This window comes from Poeciliopsis prolifica, unplaced genomic scaffold (genome assembly GCF_027474105.1).
Source record: "Poeciliopsis prolifica strain line A6 unplaced genomic scaffold, Auburn_PproV2 SCAFFOLD028, whole genome shotgun sequence".
Classification (NCBI taxonomy): Eukaryota; Metazoa; Chordata; class Actinopteri; order Cyprinodontiformes; family Poeciliidae; genus Poeciliopsis; species Poeciliopsis prolifica.
The window spans coordinates 5,648,942-5,673,757 of record NW_026562403.1 but is presented as its reverse complement, the minus strand read 5'-3'; the positions used below and the strand labels follow the sequence as shown (position 1 = coordinate 5,673,757).

Genomic DNA, 24,816 nt, shown 5'->3' with positions numbered 1-24,816 from the left:
ATATATTTATTTCAAAGAGAAATTTTGTTGGCCTTGGCTATGGATGCTGATAATATGTTTTTTTTAAATTTACATTGGGATTTTTTTGGGATGATTGAAAATGTTGATTGCGTTAATTAAAAAAAGAAAGTAAACAAATGAAAAATGAAATGGATTAATATGTTAAACATGTTACAGAAATAATTCACCTACTTTTCAGAAATGAATCAGTTTCTGTGCCTGCTGGCAGTGGGTCTCACCCTTTGCTTGCACTTTCGGGCTGCAGGTAAATTCGTTTTAAATGCCGCATTTAATGTCAATTTTGTAAATATTCCGCTTTGTGTGACATGATCACATTATTAATATTGCTTGCTCTCACCATTACCGAAACTGGATTAGTGAATTAATATATATGATTATAATTTTTTTTTTTCCAGAACCCCGTTTGAGTAAAAAATTCATAGAAAAATGTGCAAGCCAAGCCAAGGCCAACGTGGACGAAGCCTATACATACTCCCGCCGAGAGTGAGCGCAAAGGCCCGACGCTGTTCTTCCAGCAAACAGCAGGTCACTGTTGTCCATATGAAGATGTTAATTAGTTTGAACTGTGCGTCACACACTGGACCGTTGACCGGGTGAAGAGAAGCGCAGCGAGTTTTGTAGACATCAGGAATCTACAAAACTGTAGACATCTAGTCCGTTTGGCTGTCCGTATCAGCCAAACGGACAGTCCAGACAGGCGGTGCGCGCTGCAGACTACATGGTCAACACTCTGGACGTGATCAACCACTACCTGTCCAAACGTCACAGACGCTCCATCAACGCCACAGGTCTGGTCTCAGGTGTACCCCTTCCGGTTGACTCGTTTGTTTCATAAGTCATAGCAACTGTTTGTTTGTGATTTAAATTAGATCTGATCTCCGCGAAGGATCTGGAAGTGATCGCCAGGCTGACAGGCTGCGCTGCGCAGCTCAGAAATATTTTTTGTGAGAGTGTTCCCGATCTGAACAAGTTTCGGACTGCAAACAGCGTCTGCAACAACATGTGAGGCAGCTTAGTAACTTCCATGTTCTAACCCAACATAAAAAAACTGAGAGGGCTTTGGCTACAAGAAGTTTATGGGAGTAGAACAAAAATAGTGTTTTCTTTGTTTTATTTTTGTTGTTGTTGGGGTTTTTTTAATCTCCCCGTTTGTCCTAAATGAGGATTGTTTTGCATTTGCATGACATGCAGAATCATCTCTAGCTTTTGTTGGAACCCACTGAAAATACAAAGAAAATTTACATCTGAACATGTCTTTTCATTTCATTTTTTATAGTAAAAACCCTCGCTGGGGCGCCTCCAACATCCCATTCCTCCGCTGGCTGCCTGCTGAGTATGAAGATGGCATCAGTTCTCCTAAAGGCTGGACTCGTGACTTGAGAGTCAACAATCAACTTCTTCCCTTGGTAAGCATATGAGTACATCTTCTTCTCCCCTTAATGACATCCAGATGACAGCACTTGTTATCTTCGTCTCCATTTCTCCCTCAGGTGAGAGAAGTGTCCAACCGTATCTTGGCAACAGCTAACTCTGAAGTGGACAGTGACCCCCTCTACACCCACCTGGTGACAATCTTTGCCCAGTGGACAGACCATGACCTGACTTTCACCCCTCACTCTCCCTCCATCAGGTCATTTAATGATGGCATTGATTGCGAAAAGACCTGTGGCAAATATCAGCATTGCCAACGTGTTTGCCACAGCTGCCTACCGATTCGCTCATCTAATGGTTCAGCCCTTCATTTTCCGTCTTGATGAGAATTACCAGAATCATCCCGATTATCCCAGCGAGCTGATTCACAGAACCATGTTTACCCTTTGGAGGATCCTCTTTGAAGGTACTCACCAAACTCTTAATTTCTCCAGAAGGAAGCAGATTAACTTTATGATCAAATCTAAATGTTTCTATTGTCTCTTCAGGTGGATTGGACCCGATCTTGAGAGGGTTGGTTGGTCGTCAAGCCAAACTGAACACTCAGAACCACATGATGCATGAGGAGCTGAGGGAAAGGCTGTTTAAATTCTCTGTAAAGTTGGCTCTGGATCTGGGAGCTCTTAACCTGCAGAGAGGAAGAGACCACGGACTACCTGGTATTTATTAATATTGATGTTTGTTTTTGTAATTTCTCCCTTCAACTCACCAGGTGTTAGCAGTTTCTACAGTTCATACATCATCTTAGACTGTGTCTTCTTGGTTCAGGCTACAACAGATGGCGAAAGTTTTGTGGCCTGTCACAACCAAGGACTCTAAATGAGTTAGCTGTCGTTCTCAACAACACTGTCTTAGCCCGACAACTGCTGGATCTGTACGGTACACCTGACAACATCGATCCATGGCTGGCAGGAGTGGCTGAGCCATTTGTCAGTGGAGGAAGAGTGGGACCTCTGTTTGCCTGCCTGATTGCCACTCAGTTCCAGAACATCCGTGAGGGAGACAGGTGAAAAGACAGACAATTACAAATCTACCAATGAACTATCGAAGCATCAGTGTGGTGTCTGTCCGTTTTTACCTTTGGAGATGTTTAATTTGTAGATTGTGTTTTGTTTTAGGTTTTGGTGGGAGAACAAAGGTGTCTTCACTGAGGCTCAGAGGCTGGCAATTAGGAACACATCTCTTGCCAGAATCATCTGTGACAACACTGGAATCACTGAAGTTCCTGTGAAGCCTTTCCAGTACCGACCCCGAGGCTCTGGATACACCCAGTGTGACGACATCCCTGCGTTTGATCTCAGTCCATGGAAAGAGGGCAGTATGTTCACATTTTGATGTTCTTTGATATTCTGCTCAAATCCACACAGCATTCATAGTAAGTATATTGATACAATATATCTTCTCCAGCTCAGGGACCAGATAGTCGACAAGGAGCTCAAGGGCCACCAGGTCCACCAGGTACATTTTCCCATTTCCTTACATGGTCATCATTATTACTGACACTATATCGTATTGAAATCCCAAAGATGATCTTAATTATAATGTTACTCATGTATTTGTACTTAAAGGACCTGCAGGGCCACAAGGTCTGCCAGGACCTCCTGGACCTTCAGGTGCAGCAGAGCATGTAGCTTTTTCTATGCGCCTTGGCAACAACTTCCCCAAACCTGGTACCCCCATTACCTTCCATGAGGTCATTTACAATGGACAGAACAGCTATAACCCCAAGACCGGCTTTTTCACCTGTGAGCACCCAGGCGTCTATGAGTTTGAGTTCCACTGCATCATTCACCAAAACGAAGCCAGTGTGGACCTGCTTCATAACGGAAAGCTGATCCTGCACTCATTCACCACCCGCCAGAGCGGCTACATCACAGCCAGCGGCAGCATCTTTGTCAAGCTTGCAAAGAGAGACAGGGTGTGGCTGGTGGCTAACAATGGTGGCAATGGACTGACCAGTGACAACTTCTTCTCTGGCCATCTGCTGTTCACTGAATAGGAAGTTACTTCAGTACTCATTTAATTTGCGCAGTCTGTTTAAAGCTTTTTAAATGAACAAAACATGATTCAAACAGAGGCAATAAAATAAATGAATTTTTCTGAATGAATAAAGAATTGTGTAGCTTAAGCTGAAATAAATACTGTATTTATTTTGCATATTTTTTTCTTTTGGAAAAAAAATATTCAAAATACTTTTTGTTTGACCTGAGTTTGTGATTAATAAATCAAATACTGTTTAATTCAACTTTCATTCTAATAAATCCTGATATTTTTTGCATCAATATATCCACTCTCTATACGTACCTGTTTCTTTAAGGCTTTTGAGGGTGGGGACTGAGGAGGTGGTTGGTGCTCTTATCCAGCAGTCATTGGATTTTCATGCTGAAAGAGTCACTTCTCCATCACACACAAACACAAACACAAGTGTGTGCAAGCTTGCAGACACTTGAACCTTTGGAAAATTTTGAAAGCTTAGTGGATTAGACTGACATTTATGTTTTTGGACTGTGCCATTAGTCCAGGTCATTTGGTGAGAATCTACATAAAAATGGGAGAACATGCAAACTCCATGCAGAGAGGTCCTGGCCAATATTTTAAACAAGAAATGTAAATGCGTAAGAAACACAATCACAAAGAGACAAAATTTTAAAAATTTGCTTGGTAGTTTTTGTGATTTATAGATATGTATGTAAATACATATTTATAAATATGTATTTATACATATCTATATTGCCATACAAATAGATATGTATGACAAATAACATCTTTCTGAGTGACCTTTTTGACTGTGCAGAATGTATTTTCATGTTACATGCAATCTCAGGAGTCCCGATTCACAATGTGACCAGTAGATGGAGCCAAAGTACAGATCTGTCAACAAGGGGAAGCAAAGAGCAACAGGGTCAGTTTCAAAATATTGCTTTATTTAAGACATACAATTTGTTCCTGAAATTTTTAAACTTATTAGAGAAAAGTGAATAATTTCGTAAATACCTTTAATGTTTAGTTTTAAACACAGCACATAACTGTGTTGGTTTTCAGATAGAAATATTTGTCTAGCTGGGGTCAGATAAAGAGAGTTGATGTGAAGGGCAAGAATTACAATACATTTAGTGTATATCTAACTATTTTATTATTAATATTATTTGGTGAAAACAATCTGCTGCTACCTTTTAATATTGATGTTCCTGTTCGTTAGTGATAGTTTAAGAAAAAATGTGCAGTTTTATTTATCAAGTTATAGATTATAACATTTCCTTTGAATACAATTTATCCTTCTAAACTCTTCAATAAAACATAATTATATCAGTCGTATTACAGATGAGCATCCTCAAACTAATACTATGCTTTCATATAATTAACAAAATAATTAACTTGCTAATGTTGTTGCACATATACATTCTTTAAGTTGTGTAGAGTTCCTATGTTTTCAGTCCTCTTCATAAAAACAGGAGCAATTTTGACATCATAAATTCATGTTCTGTTACAGAATGTACTTTGAGGTTTGCATCGCCTTTGTTTTCTTGTTTTTTTTTTTTTTTTTTTTTTTTTTTTTTTTGAAAGGAGCAATTATTCAAGGAAAGCAGCAGCATTTTATTCATTTCAAATGAAACTCTCTACAATCTGGAAACGAGCAACAGCAATCGCATAAACAAACTCCCGGCACCCTGGAATTACTGAAAAAGAATATTGAATGCAACACCGTGTTTCTCTGATCAACTGCAGTGTCTCCAGTGAAGATGAAAAGTTTGAAACGAGCAGATGTTAAACTACAACCATTTTATAATCCAAGTTTTCCAGAAAAAACACACACAAATGAACAGATCTGAAGTCTTTCTATGTGAAGCTAAAAGGTGCCACACTGCGCCTTCTTGAAACATGGGATCATATAGTTATAATGAATGGTTCTTTTGATAAATGACGGGTTTCATTGCACACCCTCATCCTGTTGGAATCTACGTCCTTCATCGAAAACAGAAACAAACAAACGAAAAGCTCCTGATATATTGTGATCGATGCGTGACGTTGTGAGTCGCATTAGTGCTGCTGTTGTTTTCTGCACAACGCAGAGAAGAGACGGAAACCAGCTGCTGCGTCTCCACGCACTCCCCGGCACCAACATCACCGCGCGCACACGCACGCGCGCGCGCTCACGCCACGCCCCTTCCTGACCTGCGTGGTCACAGCTCCATCCACACAAAGTGACTCTGCGTGTCCCGTGGGAGCAGGGGAATGCTGGAGAGGACGAGCGGCACACGATACCCCATTGTTTAGCTTAGCAGTCACTGATCCCCCTTCACACCCCCTCGTGACCCCCACCCGGTCCCCTCCACACTCACAGCTCCTCCAAAACACACTGACCGATCGTCTCAGTGGGGGGAAATTGATTAAAAAGACGTTTATAGTCTCATCTCCAGTTTTTGCTTGTCTCGCCGCGCTTTGGGAAGTCAGGAAAAAACCCCAAAAACATCCTACACATTTGGTCAGCGGGTTTCTGTCGGGTCGAATGGACCAAAATGGAGAACTGAGCAGAACTCCGGTGTCAGGTCCAACAACTTTATTCTCAGGGTTAGATTGAGGGGGGTGGCTGATGCCCCTGGACCGGAGGCAATTTTTGTGCCCTGCCCACACAAATTACAACGGATTATTAATTATGTTCACATCAACTTAAACGGTCTTTTAGGATTTGTTTACAATAAAATACAAAATTGTTGTAATTTTGCTTTTCTACAAAGTTCCTTTTCACTCTTAGTTGGCAAACTGCTTAGTGATGGACTATAAACTGATGTAGCCAACATTTTTATTCATATCTTCACTTTGCAACATCATAGAAATGCTATTCACAAGATAAAAGCCAATGAAGACATTAGCACATCATTGGTCTCTGCTGTCTGTCCATCAAACATGTTGTGACTTTTTGATGTTGAGAAACTAACTATGCATCTGCCACTGAAGATGGTTTCCTTCAGATTTTGCTTTGGTAGATCTCAGAGGCTGACGACCCCACAAATGTTCAATAAATTGTTTCAGCAGTTTTAGTTATAGGAAGTGAGAAGTGTTGTGATGAATTGGGGATTGATTCTTTTAGCCAAGGCTTTCACCAAGCAATAGAACCATTTTATGACATGCAAGTTTGTTTCCTTTTTACAGAGAATGATAAAATAAAGCTTGCACTGCAAAAAAAGCTATGCTGTATTAGACACAACGTTAGTAGCCTACTTCAGAGTTTGTTCATCTGTAGAAAAGCGACTTAAGGAGTTATGGATCTTCACTGAAAACAGAAAAAGGCAGAGAAGAAGCATGCCCAGTACTTGCTGTTCTCCATCAGTTTGTGTCTAGATAGGTTAGAGGTCACACATCTTCCTTTGCAAACAGCTGCATTAATTTTCTACAGGAAAATCCAGGAAATTGAATACTTACCTCCAGATTATTTTTGAAACATGTTTGAAAGACATCAAGCACCATTATTCTGGGGCCTTTTGGTTCCTGCTCCTTAAGCCCTGGATCCAGTCAGGCCCGGTTTTGTCTTCTAAACATTTCTAATGCTGCACACGATCTGGTTTTATCTCCAAAAGAAACAAAGCTACACATGAACACACTGTCATTTGATCTGCAACTCTTTTTTATGAAGTGTTTCTCTGCATCTCTAACTGAGGTCTAAGTGAAGCCAATTGAATGCAAATAAGTCTTTTTTTATGTCTCAACCTTTAAAAACAAACAAATATCAGGGCAAAGAAGACATATCATTCATTTACAGAAATATTTGATCAAGATTCAGAACAGATTTTTCATTCATTCCCTTTTGGTCCTTAACAAAGATTTCATCTCACATATAATACATCTTAAAATAAGTCTGCTTTTAGCATTGCTTTAACTTTAATATAATCATGAGTATTGTGAAAGTAATGATACTAAATAAAATCTCTTTTTGGCAATATAAAGGTTTCTGACCCAATTACCTACAAGACCAAAAGTGAAGCACATTTCCGACCTACATTGCTCTTATTTCAGCGCGCAGTGCCGGAATTTCCGCCACGATGCGTCATCGTGTGCAGATTTTTTCACGGTTTTGGGGTTAAGTGTGGCTGTCAGTCACATTAGCAGAGAGGTGTGCTGCGGGACGAGGCGACAGGGCTGCAGACGGGTCCACAGGATTCCCCGGGACTGCGCTTATAATTGGGAGAACATCTGACTTTGTCCCGCGCTGGCAGATGGTGGGCTGAGGCGGGATCCAATGGGGGGCTGAGGGAGGATTTACATTCATTGTCCGGGCTTACAAACTCCACATAGAGACAATAGCCCCGGTAAGGGGCGAGGAACCAGGATCCACGGAAAAAATAAAAGTCTTTTTGTGAGCAGACCAGTGGAAGCGGAAATTAATTTCAGCTGCAAATCCCACCAGCACATGCAAAATGTTCTTTCTACTGAACCCAAACAGTGTAGACCAGCGAAACTGCGAAAAATAAAAAAGTACTAGTTTGTAATTTATGTTTATTTGAATTATTTACTTATTTATTTATTTGGTTTCACAAAGTAAAATAGTTGTATTACTAAAGTCCCGTCAAATTCAAAAGCAAAGTAAAATTTACAACATTTCACACGTTAGAGATGGGAAGTGCGAGGCGCTGATCAGGAGCTGGTTTCAGGCAGCGGAGCCAACGCCAATAGGAGCGCATGCAGCCCTGACCGCCGCCGCCGCTGCCGCTGCCGCTGCTGCAGATTGATGGAGCGGCCAGACGGCCATTGTTTCTCCTGACACTGATGCGATGTGTCCTCGGTGAAATCACAGCGTTCAAAGGGAGCAGACGGTGGAGCTGCTGTGAGACGCGCCCCTGTCGACAGCGCACTTGTGCTCAACGCTGACTTGAATGAAAAGACCAAACAGGATTTTCTGTAGCTACAAAGGATGTTACACTGTAAAAAACGAGTTTTGAATGGTGTTGAACATTAGCCGTTAAATCTATTAAAATTTCATTAAAAGATCTCTTTGTTGATGCGATGTTCAATGTTGGTTTAAATCATTAGAAACTTTTTTTTTTTTGTTAAATAAGAATTTAAGCTTGCATCCAGATTTAACTAAAATGCTATCAAGTTAAGCATCATGCAAGACAAGCTTCTTCTTCCTGGAGAAACTTGTTGCTAATAATTAGGTTTTTCTGGAGGAAAAACCATCCAAGATTATTAAACTTGATCTAAACTCTCTTTGCACCAGTGGAAACGGTAAACTTAAGTGATGTAAGTGAATGTGCAGAGGAAAAGTTTCGAAAGCCACTATGGTAGTCCCACTTTGACCAGTCAAACTTGTTCTGCCCAATTTCAGAAAACTTTGATAAGTTCCTTTGTGTTAACACTCTTTTAAGGATTTCATGAATCTTAAGCTATGTTATAGATTAGTAAAATGATCCGATTATGATCTAATCAGTTTAAATATTCCCAATTTTGACCAGAGATGGTGAAAAGCTTCCCAAACTCTTGAGAACAATCAATCAAACAAACACAAACTATTCATTGAAATTACAGCTTTGCATCAGAAACCGACTTCAGCATTTTTGTTGCTCTACCTTATTGTGTCTTCATTTTTCAGCCATGTGCACAGCTCTGGGGGGCGCCCACTCCCTATTGTTTGGAAATATAAACAACAGACACAAATTAAAGTGGCCTCACTGATCAGGGTGAACATTTCCCTCTCTGAATGCAACTGGGAAGGACTGCTGTGTGAGAATCATTGTTTGAGAGAGATTGATTTGTTTCTCCACGTCAGAAACCTCCAAAAATACAAGAAAACGTCGCAAGATTTGTATTTTGGAAATGCTGCTTGCTGGCGAGTAGAGCTATTAATAAACTGCAAATGTTGATTGATGTTGTCAATGAAGCTTTACCCGGTACCTTGTCACGATAGACTTAAAACGTTGAAAAGCTGATAAAATGAAGCTTTATGAAATTCTTACAATGATTTTATTGTCTTAATTCTTCCAAATAGTTTTTTTAGTGCAACTTTGGTGCTACTGCTCCACAGGAACTTTTCACAAAGCTATTTAAATAAATAAATAAATAAATAATAATAATAATAATAATAATAATAATAATAATAATAATAATAATAATAAACACAGACACACTCAGCAATTTACTTACATTTTATTGTACTTTTTGAAGCAAAGCTATATTCACAAACACAGAATAAATACATAAAATCACAATGTTAGTTATTCTGTACAAAAATAAAAGTGTCAATATAAGTGATGGAAGCATTGAAAGTTTTCTTTCTTTTTTTTAAATTTTTTTTAAAATAAAAACACTAAAAAGAGTGAAACCTGGTTGAACTGTTGTGTGAAAGTTTGCTGTGAGAGTCGCGGGTTGGATAGTGAATCTGGCAGCGGTCCAAACAACGGATGCACTTTACACCAATGAGAGCATCCATTTCAACAATCGGTCCCCCATATGGCACTTGGCCCCTCCTCCACGCTCCATCCCGGCGGAGGGTCTCATTCATGCTCCAGGACAGCGGCTCACTCCAAGCCCACTGGCCTCAGGAATCAGCTGTTTTTTTTTTTTTATCCAACCCGGCCTTGTGACAAAGGAAGACTTTCTGGTCGCAGATCTACTTTTTTTTTTTTTTTTCTAAGTACATCTCCATCCCCGTCTGATCCTCTCTGCTGGAGCAGATGATCCGCTGCGCTCCCACTCCTCCTGCTCGAGATGTGCGCTCGGACAATGATTGTAATCTGTGGAGACATATATCTACATTCATCTTTTGAGCCTTGAATGAAAGAAAGTCCGTGCGGATTTCTACTGAGCCCCGTTAAGAGTCATAACACAGCACCAGACATTTATTTATTTCCCTTCCACAAACCTCACTGGAAGCTCCTTTCACGGCGCTTTTGAGGGAGCGCGGCGCCCCGAAAGTGGACCTTCTGGTCGTCACTGAAGTGCTTCAACTTGTCCAGGCCACCTTGTTCGGTCCGAACCAAATCACAGAAGAATTTCAAAAAGTCGTCCAAAAACGACCAGGACGGGGCTTTAAATGTTTGGGATCCAGGAGCAGCTAATACGAGACGTGAGCGGATTAAAAGAGAGAACTCTCGGAGAGGAGATGGATCCAGTCCGGTCGTGGGTGCGTAATGTGGGAGTTGTGGACGCGAACGTTGCAGCGCAAAGGTAAAGTACGAAACGCAACTTTTCTCTGCTGCTCTTGCCTCTCGGAACTGCGCAGGATCTCATTTATGGGTTCATTCGGGAAATAGTTGGGATTGTCAGAAAATTACAGGAACAGACTCGCTGCAAAATGTGAAAACAGCAGCTCACATTGAGATGAACAAACTCTTTGAAGAGAGACAATGTCGCGAATTAGATTTAGGGTTAAAATTTGGGGTTTTTGTTTCATGCGCAACAGGGTTTTTCCCTGTCCGAAACGTTCAAGTTTGGATGAAAACTGTGCATTTATGGCAAAAGTTTTAATGCAAAGAAAAAAAAGGGACTTTTATGTATTGAATTAAAATGCAAACTTAACTCATACTCCACAATTTTCTCAATATTTTTCAAACAACAATAAATAAAACAAAACAAAAACGTTTTTACCGCTTAAGCAATTTCAAACTTTTCGAAAAGAGAAAACTTGATTTTATCAGCAGCAGACAGTGAGATGAAAACATTTTTCTTTTTATTCTGTCGCGCATATTTTGCTTTTCTGACTCCAACCGAGAGCAAAGTCACTTCGCAAAAAGCCAAACGAATGCAGCTTCATTTTGAAGAAAACGACCAGCTTCATTTAATGAGATAAAACAAGTTGAGTTTTTTGTTCTTGTTCAATTCAGCGCAATAAGTCGGATTTTTGTTAAATTAAAAAATATTGTTAAAACACGCGCAATGCTCAACTCTGTCAATAAAGAAAATTGTCACGGAGGATTTTAATTCAGATTTACGTATTTTACTCCTCATTTAAAAACATGTAATGGACATTTTCCAAGTTAGATAAGTGTTGCATGGCTGAATGGAGACAAAAATGAGATGCGCTCAAAACCTTTACTTTTTCAAATTCATGTTTCATGTTTTGGATTTTAATAAGGTGGCCCTCCTGGTCAAAAGTGTTTTTTTTTATTTTTATTTCGTTCATATCACGTTTTATTTTCAAATCTGTGTTGTGTTAAATTAGTGTTGTCAACGTGCTTAATTTAAACATTTAAGTTCAAAATAAATATTTTTCTTTTCAAACCAGGAGCATCAGCTGAAATAATGTGACTTTACATTTATGCAAATAATGAAGCAAACCATACAAGGTCTTTAATTAATTTATTAAAGCCATTTTTTTTACTTAAAAATAAAAAGAAAGAAAAAATAAACACTATACAACTAAACTTTTTACCTTTCAAAATGTATTGTTTTTATTTTTTATTTTACAGAATATCTGAAACATCTTTGACAAGAACAAAAGCTCCAATATTTCTCAGAATTGTGTTTCCAGTTTTTATTTATTTTCCACATTTTAATTTGAAGAAGAATGCACCAGCCTCATGAACAAAGAGTTTAAACTAGACACAATGATTCCTGAGAGCTGACTGTGTCTCTTCCTGTTGTGTCCTCAGTGGAGTGGCCCTGTCAAGAGCTCACTTTGAGAAGCAGCCGCCTTCCAATCTTCGCAAGTCCAACTTTTTCCACTTTGTCCTGGCCCTCTATGACAGACACGGCCAACCTGTGGAGGTGGAGAGGACGGCGTTTGTGGACTTTGTTGAGCATGAGAAGGTGAATGCCTCTCTGTCATAATAGCTGTCTCAGGATGGCATTGATTCAAAAGCAATTTTATATTTCATCCCAACACTTCCTTTGAAGAGAAAGACAGTGCAAAAATAAAAAATAACGCATTTAAAATCAGACAACATTTCACTTTAACCAGGTGCTCAACCTAATCTTCCCCATCCTGGGTACAGCCAAACATATCGAACAGCTGACGGCTACATGTTTACATGAGCTTCACCCTCAATGAGCTGATGATGGGGGATTGAAAAAGAATAACTAATGACTAATTAGCAGCTCGCCTCATTAGGAGGATATCACCACTTTTTAAAATGCAAATCATGCTTGCTGCTGTTAAGATATACAGTGAACTAATCATCAAAGTGTCTTTTCGTTAAAGCCCCCCATGCTTCAGTGGAAGGGCTTGTTGTTGAGTTTGAAATTTCTCAGTTCGGACACGAGTGCAATGAGGAAAGAGTTTCATGGCAGAGGAAGAGTTGGATATGAGGGAGCGGTCCTTCTGACCACATCCGATGGACGTTTGTGTTTTGTGTGGAGGGCAGTGGACCTCCTGCAGCGCCGTCCTGAGACGAGTGAACAGGGGGACAGCGGGAAGCTGTCCCTCTGCCACGTGAAACCGAAACATATTTATGCTGTCATTCATGCTGGCAGCGGTGCTAATGCCAGGCCTGAAAGCTGTCACTGTGCTGCTCGTTGTGCCACACAGGCCAGCGCCGACTCACATGATGACAGGGGAGAAGTTCATTTTCTGCATGGTTACCCTGGCATCTGTTTTTGCCTTGCAATTATGCAGCAGTAAAGCGATGGCATGGCAAAATAAATGCTCCTCTGAGTGCATTTGCAAAAACTTTATGAAGCCAGGCATCCATCTATCACCTGTTGTGTCGCAGTCTCACTCCTCATATTAGGCTCTGAGTTCGTCTTCATGCATCTTAATTCCTGCACTTTCTTCTTCCCCCTTCTTTTTCTTTTTCTTTTACAACTGCCTCGTTTTGCCTGTTTCTTTTTTTTTTCACTCCCCTTTTGCTCTCCTCCTTTCCTGAGCTCATCTCTGCGAAATGCAGGCCCTCCTGGGTTATTGGACCAGAGAGCATTCCTTTGAGACCACTTAGAAAGACCAGTGGAGGTAGAGGATGAGAAAGGAAGAAGCGGAACAAGAGCCAAACAGGAAAGAAGTGAGAGCTTGGGCGAAGGAGGGATGGTCGAAAAGAAGTTTTTTATGTCAAGGTCCGCTGGTGCTCGGGCTCACACACAGCAGGGGGGGAACACAATTTTCCTCCTGCACACACACGAGCATGTACAAATGTTCCCCCCGCTTTGCAGCAGAAACGACCGTTTTGTCAGATCTCTGTTTCAGGACGCTTGTATCAGAGATGATGCTTCCGTCTCGACAGTGAGCCCCAAGCTGAAGGTTAAGTGCTCAGCTTATATGCATGATGAGCTTTGAGCCTACTGTTCTCATCTGGAAGATGCTCCACGGAGAAGCACAAGCTCTAGGATGTTAATAGATTTGGTGCTTAACTCTGATGCCCAGGTGCAGATGCCTCTACCCCAGTGTACTCATCGGCATGCATTGTGCTTCCCTCTGTGTATCTTTCCCCTCTTTCCAAGGAGCAGACAGGAGAAAAGACAAATAACGGAACTCACTACAAGCTACAGCTCCTCTACAGTAATGGTGAGTTGACAAAAAAAAAATCAGTTCCTTGTTGTGTATTTTGATTTAATTTTGCCATAACAAGTTATTTTAGACTCACTGTCAAGAGTCGTAAGAGTTTAGGACACACACCACTCCGCCACACCCCCAGTCCCTCTGCAGCTCGTTGCCTGATCTGTCTTTTCTAAGATTTTAAAGCCCTCCAAGCAGCTACCTCTGGGCTCCAGTAGAGGAAAATGAGATAAATGTTGCCACCCCATCCGAACCCCCACCCCTCCCCCAGCAGTTCCTTCACATCAGATCAGGGGATGCACAGAAAATTGTGGTTCCCATGAGTCACCGCTGCCCCTGCTCTGCCATCGCAGTGGCACCCATGGGAGAGAAGATAAAAGGCAAGTTCTGGAGAAGCCCCGTTCACGAAGAGACGAACGCACCACATGTACACGCGAGCACGCCAACAGCACTTCCTCTACATGCCCTCCTCCCCCTCTTCCCCCACAAAGCTATATCAAAGGCGTCTCAATGGAGACTTTGATGAGAGGAACACATTTTTAAAAGCAATATTCTCAAAAGTCTTTGTAGAGAAAATACATGAACAGTGACTGTCTTCTCTTGTGCAGCAAATCATTAATTGGTGTTTCTTTCCATTCTGCGTTTCACTGGTTCAACTTAAAGTTTCTAAATGTTGTCGTAGTTGCAGACAGGTGCTGTGAACTTTTTCAGATTTTGTGAATTTGTGACCAGAAGCATCAAGGAATTTTATTCAGGTGGACCAACGCAAAGTTGCAAATGACTGTGAAGTGAAGGAAAGTGATATTGTTTGATTTAAAAACCTAAAAAACTGTGGTGTACATTTGTAATTACCCCTCTTTCTCAAATATCCTCAAATAAAACCCAGTTCTGTTTCCAGAAGCCATTTAATACACCTGCGTGTAATTCTGCTTTTCTCTCAAGACCTCAGAGGTGACCAACTACATCATGAAGAGCAATGAACCTTTATGAAAGACACGCAAGATGAAGGTCTTTGTTGAAAGAAAGCCGTAAGAAGTCTAGCTTTATCGTTTGCCTGCAGAAATTCAATGGATCCAGCAAACATGTGAAAGGAGAAGCTCAGGTGAAATGAGAAGAAAATTACACCTGAACATCACAAGGCACATTTTCAAACATGGCGGTGGCAACATCATGCTGTGGGAAAGCTGGCCAGAGTTTAACAGAAACTAGATGGAGCCAAATGCACAGTGGAGACTGAAAAAAGACAACCTGATTCATCTTCCAGCTGGCTGTAAGACTCTGATCTTACAGCCAGGGTGACAAGGCAATAGTTCAAATCAAAACATATTCAGGTATTAAAATTGCCAAGTCAAAGTTCTGACCTAATTCCATTTGATTACAAAACCAAAACAACCTGTCTAAAAAAATCCAACAAACTTTTAAATCCTTGTATCCTTGTATTCTTTCCTTCCTTGTTTGAGTTGGTAAAGCTGCAACATTCCCTTCAAAAGATTAAAGTTTCTGGTCTAAATGTAGCAAAATGAGAACAGGCTCAGGGACTATGAATACTTTTGCAATGTTCTGTATTGTTTTAGAACTGTTTGTCAACCATCTCAACTTCTAGCCCAAAGCCAACACAGAAACAACCACAAAGAGCACATCCTAGGAAAACCGTGAGAATCCAGTAAATTACAGCCCTAAAGTAGGACATGAGAAATGTTTATCAAACATCAAATGACTCAATTCCCTCAGAAACCATTGCAGAAAAAATATGATTGCACACCACGTTTGTTCTCCTCAGTTGTCTGGACTGAATTCAATACTTTTTTTTTCTTTTTTGGTGAGAGACTGTTGGGAGGTTGAAAAAGAATAATGTATCCCATAAATCTGGTTACTTTATTTTTAGTGTTTAGTGGGTGTTGAGAGCTTTCTTGAGAATTTCAGGACTGCCCCTGACATACTGTGATATTGATGTGATTTTAAAAAATAAATCCAGACTTGATGGGTCTTGATTTATCAAATGAAAATCATCCGCATAACGATTCTCCTCTTCCCTCCTGCTCAGAACAACTTACAACGTTATTGATGAGATCCACATCCTGTTTTTTCTTTCTCACAGGGGTTCGTACGGAGCAAGATCTTTACGCGCGACTTATCGACTCCGTCACCAAACAGGTTGGCAGACTTTCGTTAAATCTTCCTGATAGGATTCCAAGTCGTCCTAAAGAAATTAGTTTAGCTTTTCCACATGAAACTGAATCCGTCCTGCTGGTCTTTATTTCCTCCTCCCAGCCCATATCGTACGAGGGACAGAACAAGAACCCAGAAATGTGCAGAGTTCTGCTCACGCATGAGGTTATGTGCAGGTGAGTGATTGACATTTTTGCCCAACGGGACTAAATCCAAACATCCATTATTCTGTTATACTCTGATTTTCCCAGCATCGATGAAATGTGGCTTTGGGACTCTTTTTTTTTCTTAAAAATGGGGGTGTTGTTAAACTACAAGTCTACTCTGCCTGTCATCACCCTTGTTACAGTGCTGACCCCCTGCTGCTTTCCGCTGTATCGCAGCAGGTCGCTGGTCCAGCTCCTGTTTCTTCTTGGGCCCCCTCTATTTCTCACCCGGGATTTTTTGCAGGCAGAACTCTGCTAGCAGCACCAAGCAATTAATGGCCAACAGTTTCCTCTCTTTGCTCATTGAACTATAACTCCCGCTGTTATATTTTAGCCAAGATGGCATGTGTGAACATGGTGTGACAAGAGTACTCCGGCAAGCAGTGTTAAAGTGCTGATTTACTAGCATTTAAAAACTTGTATTTGAATCAGGACCGAGGCGATTTTATTGTTATGAGGTGAAGAAAGAGGACAAGTGAAAGGGATGGGTTATGGATGGAAGTGGGGCACTGACCTGGGATTCAGAGAGGTAAAGGATGTGGTCCTGGGACACGCAGGGAGGAACTGAGACGGACCGGGCTCTGCCATTGTGTGGCCAGCAGATGCCCGAATGTGACTCACAGCTGGCTAATAACAGAGCCGAGGAGGCAGAGGGCAAGCGTCACAGCTGGGGAGTGAGGCCGTCTGACAGGGGGGCAGAGGGGGGAAGGGCAGGGCCAAGCTGGGACACGGGAGGGCTGAGGCGAGGTGTAGGGGTGGCAGATGGTTAGGGGTGGGGGCACTTTTGTTATGCAGTGAAGGGGACAGGGAGGTGTGTTGGTGGGGGGGGCAAAAGGGGGATGGCCAGCAGGCTCCTCGGACAGAACCGCTGACGAATGGTAGGATGCTGTGGGATAGGGTGTGTGTGTATGTGTGTGTGTGTGTGTGTGTGGGTGTGTGTGTGTGTGTGTGTGGGTAGGTGTGTGTGTGTGTGTGTGTGCAGTGGAGCTGCATGGGGGTTGAGTTTGATTTCAGAATCAATGTGACAGATTGCCTGGCTGGCTTTTCACTTTTGAATGGTCTCTCACTGTTTGTAGGGTGTGTTGTTGTACCTTTTCTTCCTCTTTTCTTCTTTTGTCTATTCTTCCCCTCCCCTCTCATGCCTCCTTTGTGTGTTTCTGGATTTTGGCCGACCGCAGAGAAGCGTTGTCTGGGGCTGTGGATGCTGATGGGCCAGACAAATAATAGCCAGTTTGGTTTCATTTTCTGACTTTTTTTTCTCTCTTTCTTTCAACCACCCACTCAGCCGCTGCTGTGAGAAGAAAAGTTGTGGCAATCGCAATGAGACGCCCTCTGATCCGGTCATCATTGACAGGTAATAACATGAAACATGTACCTCCAGTGATCCACCACTTAGTGTCCAGTTTGGCTTTTCTCTTTGTACATCTGGAAGTAAACACTCACAACAACAACAACAAAAAGGAAACATTTAACTTTTTAATTTACTCCTTAAATGTAAAGACAAGTTTGGGTTTTAAAGCAGCCCCACTTTTGTAGATTAAATGTTGGCTGACACTGTAAGGCAACCTGTCCCACCATTCTGTTCGCCTAAGCTGCCAAGATGGAAAAGAAAAGAAAAGAAAATGTGGACTTGAGGGCGTTGGTCAGTTAATCCCTTTTTCATTTTGTACGTTTTCTATTTGGGGAGATTCACCTTCAACTCTTCTGCAGTAAAGTATCTTCTTCTTCTGCAAGAAAAATCAGTTTGTACCCATGAGGCCTGATGCCTCATGCCATGAGAGGGAGAAATGTCATAATGGATGATTTATAGAGGTGTTCTTATTTCCTAAAAATAATCTACTATAAAGAAGTATTGTTACATGACTCCTAAAATTATTTTAAATTGATCAGGTGACCTACGTTGTTATAATCAAATGGTTTTGCATGAGGATCCAAACTAAAATAAGCAGAAACAGGGTGTAATGCTATGATTTAAGATCTTAACGTATAATTAAATTAAACTGTACTTAACATTTAAACTTTAATGCTTCAAGTCATATGTGTAACCAAAATAGCAACTTTTACACTATGGAATAAGTATTTTTTACTTACAGATTTGTTTTCAGATAAAAAATGGTGATAAAATATGCGGAGTTGGGACATTTTATGCTTTTTACACTTTATTAGTTCAATACCTGGCCATTAAACTAGTTAACTCTGACATAAGAATACTTCAGGCATGAAAGAAGTGCTTAAACTTAGAGGAGGAATTGGGTCTATATATACCAGTAGATTGTCAAACAGTCATTTTTGACAATAGTTCTTTGAATAAATGTTAAATGAAAATAAATTAAATTTAATCAGAACCAATGAGGGATGACCTCCTGCATTGTTTTGGGATACAGTGTGAATAAAACTGCTGTACAGTTTCCTTCTTAATTGATCCATTATTTATTGTCGTTTCCTTCCACTTTGAGCAGCTTTGGTCTCTCAAACCAGGTGACTCTCAGGGAGCTTTTAGCTGAAAATGGAGTCAATGATTGACTGAGGGATGACATATTTCTAAGGCTCTGTGTCAGCTGTTCACTGGATGGCTTTAGTAAATATTACTAAACCATTTGATTAATTAAAGTTTTTATGAGCATGAAATTATACAGTTGTATTAAACCTTTGCACATTATTTGATGTCTAATTTCTAATTCACACTAACACAAATAACTAAGTGATTATGAATGTTTCAGTCATGAAATTTTCCCAGCTCCTACTCTCATTTCTTAAGACTTTGTTGAGCCTGTGAGTCATTTTCTACCCCACGTCTTTCTTCCACTTAACTTTCCATTAGACTGTTAGCAAACAGTACTCTTTGAACAGCCAATTTCTTTACCAGTAGGCTTTTGTGGGGCAAATGACTGCAGGACAAGTGTCAAGTCAGCAGTCATTATTACTATGATTATGTTTGCTATGACAGGGGTATAACATGACATTTATGTATTGAAGTATTTTCTTTCATTAGTGTTATGTAATGTTTGATTTACTAGAAATTGGGTTATATATCAATTTGAATTGCTGATAATCTTCTAATTTATCGAGTCGCCTGCTTATCTGCAAATGCTGTTATTTTTTTAACCTTTCTGGATCTGCTGCAATTTCTTCACTCCTGACGTTTCACCTGGTGTAAGCACATGTTCCCTTTCATCAGAAGCATGAATTTACTTCCTGCTTCTGGACGACTCTCATAATTGTGCACCTTCACAGCCAGTCAGGGTTTGCGCCAGATGACCACCCCTCTGTAATCAGCGTGCGGGTGAGACTTCACGTCCGGGGCTTCCTGGAGGCCTCGTATTGTCTGCTTGGCATTAACCGCAGTGATGAATGCTCGCGAGCAAGCCGTACATGTGGAATAGTTTCTTTGTGATGTCAGAGACACAACCCTCATCACCTCTTCCCCTGTCTCTCTTCCACTCCCACCTTTCTGCCCCTCTTCCCGCTCTTCTGCCCCTCAATTGTCTGTCAAAGAAACACACACTTCATATACGTCAAGGACCTTTTTCTTTTTCCCCTCCTCAGTTCAAGCTGGCTGGCTGTTGACAGTGTGTCTCTAAGGATCTCTGCTGAAGATAGTTTTCATATAACGGAAAAAGAAGAAAAAAAAAAAACGGGCTGTTGTTTCTTGAGTTTTCCCAGAATACAGCAGAGCAGCTGCTTTTCCCATTTACAGTGGCATACAGTTTGAACAATGACCCCTTTTGGCCCCTTGTTTTATCTCGTTTTATCCCCTAACATAGTCAAACTATCTTTGAAATTAGCTTGTAAGTACTTTTTCAGCACTTTTTCAGTACATCAGTAAGGACAAACCAAACGTTTAACCATCTATATATCAGTTTAGACTCATGTGCATCTCTCAAGGGTTGAAATCATTGACCTGCAGAATGAACTAATCAGACTGGGTCCATTTTATCTTGATGGGAGTTTCTACATCATAACTGATCTGCAGAATCTTCTCATCAGGGATTGACCAATTAGCAGGCAGTTATTTTCTGATAAGGAACTTTGCGTGACCAACATCGGTTTTTCTATTCCAAGAACGAACTTAAAGAGATCAGTTAGCCCAATTTGCTTCTGCATCCGCAGAATCTCTGCGCTGCTCGTGTGCTCACAGGAATGATGTATGTTTTTAGTGTTTGTGTTGCGATCCTTTATTTATGTATGTATATGGATGTATGAACGATTGTCTGTGTGTCTGCGTGACCCTTACTGTGACCTTTTTCCCCAGTCACTGCTTGGAGCTTAAATTATTCATGTGTGTATGGATGGGTGTGTGGGTGTGTGCGTTTGTCTGCAGCCGTGCATGTGTGCGTGTTTGTGTGTGTGTGTGTGTAGAAGACGGTCTGTTTCTGTGGATGCAGTAATCAGCCTCCTGCTCCCAGCCCCAACACCTGTTCTCCAATTAACATGCAGCGTTCTGGGGCCCAGTTGCTCCCGTCGCCCAGCCGCTGCTTTCCACCCCTTTTCCTCCTTCTTTCGCTCTTTATTCTCACACTCGCAGCCTCGTGCCTCCTTCCTTTAAGCCCCCCACTCACCCAAGCTTACACACACCCCTCTCTCTCTCTTTCCTTTCGCTCCGTATTCCTATATTTTGACTCCCAATTTCTTAATTCCCATGCTCCTCTTCTCTTTTCTCTTTTCCCTTTACCGTCTCTTTCGCCCTCTACCCCATTCCCTTTAGCCTGTCTAATTTTGCCATAATTAGGCAGTGTCATTAGGACACCTACCCAAGCACAAGGGAGTTTGCAATTCCCCAAACGGCCCCAAACCCCCACTTTTCTAATCTCCTTTCCATATTGTTTCAGTTTTTTCTCCCCCCCCTGCCGTCTCCTCCCTTTGCTGCTACTGCTGGTGCTGCTGCACCACGCAGCCCCCTGCACCCCTCCTGCTCACTAATCCCGATTTGAGAGAAAAGAGAAAGAGGAGATCACAGCTGATCCATGAGGAGGGGTGGGGACGGGGGGGGGGGGGGGGGTGCAGGGACGGAAGGATGAAAAGGGCAAGGGCAGCCGCTGACAAAGAGATGACTCAAGTTGCTTATATGGCGAGCATTATCTAATGCTCCACTGCCTGCTGCGTCTAATAGTTTTACATCTGTATAATCTTAACATTGGTGAACCGCAGTACTCTTCAAGTGGCTTCCGTGTTTGTAGAAGGCCCACTTATCTTTGACTGATGGGGTGACTGGCTCACTGATTGGTTTGATGATTGATTGGTAGAAAAAAAAAACAGAGATCGATTACTCTTGGCACATCACCATAAAAGTAGCTCATCAAACTCTCGCAGGTAAACTTTATAGGGCTTTTGTTTTCTTTTAAAAGTACTTCAGCTACATTTTTATGTTTGAAATAAACGTGAATATTTCACAAATGCAAATAATTCAGCTCATTAAATCTCAAACAAGTTTAACGAGCAGAACCTAAAGAAATATCTCCCCATTTTAAAAAGTAGCATTTTCCACCAGTTATAGCTCAATCTGAACTCTCAGTATTAACCTAGGCAGATCTGTTAATGGTGGTGTTATTACCATTCATGACCCTTGACCTCTCAGAAACTATATTGGTTCTGGGCCCAGGATTTATGAGTGAACCGAGGGTTTTTACAATGGAGACAAGCAGATGTCAGTATTAGTGTTAGTCCGGTTCAGATGGGGAGGAGGGCACTGGCGGCAAGTGTGTGCTTTTAAATTTGGCTAAGAAGCCCAGATCAATAGATAGTCATAAGGAGTGTGTGGAGGGATCCATCGTATGAGGCCTTGTGAGGGGCAGTCGGGTGATCAATGGCGAGCACTATCTCACTAATTGATCGTGTTTCCAAGAGGGCTCTTTTTTAACAAGCCACTGCTCAGAGAAAAGAAGAATAATCAATAGAAATTTTCCAATGCTGTCAATAGGGCATTTTCCTCCCCCCACACTCAAGATGGACTTACAGAAAAAACTCACATTCTCTCACATTTTCCTTTTAAATTCTGAAGCATCCAAGCATCAAACATGTATCATACATTCATAAACTTCCAATATTCGGCCGTTTTGCTTCTTATTATTTGAGCTGAAAATGACTTCAGCTGCTCGGCTCCAACAGGAATCCATTACTCTTAATCCCAGGTTGTGGGCTGTATTGATCTGTTTGTAGTCTCGGTTCTGGTTATGCATAGCACAGGAACATGTTGTTTTCAGCTACTGAACAAAACGGCTTTAATTATTATTTTTTTTGCATCTTTGCGAATCAATTTAGCTGAAAATTGGCGAGCCTCGACTAAGTTATAAAGACTCCCAGCTTGAAGGATCTTATTGCTTTTATTAGTTATTAATTCTTTAAGCTGTTTTTTCATGGAGGGAACTGAGCATACATGTTAAATCACAGGAAAACAATGCCTGACTTTGAAGTAGCTATACAAAGTTTGACAATAAATTCTGATCTTATTTGTTGCTTTATGCAAGTGTGTGCTCTCCGCTGATGTGGTATGTCAGTCTGACCATCTGTTTCAGAGTTAGCCTTTCCATATGCTTGTTCCCCGCTTGTCAGAAGCAAATTAAAAAAAAAATATATGGTGATGCAGGGGTTTCTTGGAGGCCATCTACTTTGCCCTCACAGCAGGCCGCAGCAGTTTCTCCTTGTCTTGCTAATGGCGGGGAACTGCAGACTCCTCATTTTTTTGGTCACAGCCAAAAAAACCAAATAGCAGCTAAAAAGTCTTTGGGAAAAGAACATTAAACTATCAGCCAGAGAATAAATGCTGCAGCATTTTTTTGGACCGTGTCAGGGGTCGAATTCCTCCCCACTCCCAGATGCGTACTCAAAATCTGCCGCCAAGTCTCTCTGTTAGGCCATTATATAGGCACTCTAAGGTTTATGTCTGAGACAACAATGTCAAAGGAGACGGTTTTCTCAGACTCACTGTATAGATTCTTATTTTATATAGTGGCTTATATACTCAAATTTACATCAGCAAAAGGATGTGTTGTACATTTAGTTAGTACTGTTTCTGTTAGTAGTTTTAATAATAATAATAATAATAATCATAATAATAAAAGTAATAATAACAAAAATAATAATAATAATAATGAAAGTTATTTGAACTTGTGGTTTTTCTCTGTAGATGCATTTTGTCGCAGAATGAGTGAAAATTGACAATTTGACAGTGTATCTACACATTTATGCATTTAAAAGAAATGGGAAATAGTGAGATGTCTTGATCTAAAGATAAATGTGTTTCCATTTGCAATACATAAAAGTACTTTCATGCCTTATGCAAACATTTTTCTTGCCCTCCGAGTGCTTTAAACACTGTGTAGTTTAGTGTGGAGGCAGTATGTTCCTACACAAAAATGTGAAAATACCAACCAGTTTGACTTTGGTTTAGGGAATAAAATGTGAAAAATAAATGTTTTTGTTGGTAAAATGATTATTGGCCTTATTGATACACCTGCTGTCAAGCCTTTGTATAACCCGCATTTATTACTCAGTCTTTCTCTGTAACATTTCATATTGTTGCAGCATACAATAGAGGACAGTGTCTAAAGTCCCAAATCATCTTTTATTCAAGGCCAGAGTATGAAACTTTCCATCCAAGAGATTTTCTCATTCAGAAGTTTTCGTTTAGATGAGAACAATTAAAGCAAATCATCACCCTTTATTGTGATAGAAAAGAAATGTGATGTAATCATTTGTTTTGTGTTCTGGTGAAGCGTTTCTGCATAGATCTGGATATATTTTTCCATCATTATTCTGCTGAAATAACCTAGTTGAACCCCAGTTTTTAATCTTTTAGCAGAAGTCACCGTATGTTCATTTAAAATCTCCAGATGTTTCAAAGAGTTCACTCTACCGAGAGTTTCCTTTGGGAGGAAAACTGGCCCACAGCATCCCAGATCCTCTTTCATGCTCAGTTGTGGGTGTGAGAGGCATTTTTATACATTCATCTTTGGTTCCCACTGACTGACAGACAGGTCAAGTAGACTTTATCAAACTCTGTGTTTACATTTGTAATGGTAGAACAGAAAAGGCATTGTCCTGGCAACACCTATAACAGTTGGCATGTAGACTGCAATAATATGACTGATGTGTCTAAGCATGATTGTGTCATATTGATACCCAAGAAATATATACAATACAAAAATCCTTTATTGGATTTTAAGCTTAGAAGTTCCTTGAAACTTAAGTGAACTTAAAAACACAAAGTAGATTAAAAATGCTTTGCATACATTTATTTTAAATGGATCAGTTGGATTAAAAAGGTAATTATTTAATAGAATTTGATTTTCCTTCTTCAGATGTTTTCTGTATACCTAAGATCCAATTTTTGTATGTCTATTTTAAATTAAAACTTTTTTTTTCTTTTAGTGCTTAAATGATTTTATTCCCAAAATCTGTCTGCCCTGATTCACACATCAATAGCAGAGGTTCATCTGCCCGTCAGTCACACGTACATACATGCCCAGAGACAAAGTCAGACCCCCTGCTTTGCTCAGTCCACTGTCACAGGTCTCTCCCTTGTGGGCCCCTACTGTCCGGTCCCTCCAGACCCCCTGTCAGCGAGCTCCTCAG

The 24,816-nt window shown here is 40.8% G+C and overlaps 1 protein-coding gene and 1 pseudogene across 5 annotated transcripts in view; both read left to right on the top strand.

Moving 5' to 3' along the window:
• Positions 1–201: 201 nt before the first annotated feature.
• On the top strand, positions 202–3,466 carry LOC129372014 (eosinophil peroxidase-like; annotated as a pseudogene).
• A 6,954-nt stretch (positions 3,467–10,420) lies between these two features.
• The window catches only part of ebf2 (EBF transcription factor 2), a 35,463-nt gene continuing 21,067 nt past the window's right edge, over positions 10,421–24,816 (top strand). For 3 of the 5 annotated variants that reach the window (XM_055048974.1, XM_055048972.1, XM_055048970.1), the window contains exons 1-6: positions 10,421–10,611; positions 12,036–12,192; positions 13,816–13,879; positions 15,969–16,024; positions 16,142–16,215; positions 17,531–17,599. In XM_055048974.1, the coding sequence (XP_054904949.1) occupies positions 10,478–10,611; positions 12,036–12,192; positions 13,816–13,879; positions 15,969–16,024; positions 16,142–16,215; positions 17,531–17,599 (554 nt within the window). In that variant the 5' untranslated portion in view covers positions 10,421–10,477. The remainder of the gene's footprint in view (positions 10,612–12,035; positions 12,193–13,815; positions 13,880–15,968; positions 16,025–16,141; positions 16,216–17,530; positions 17,600–24,816) is intronic. The other 2 variants (XM_055048975.1, XM_055048973.1) reach the window with 1 other exon arrangement.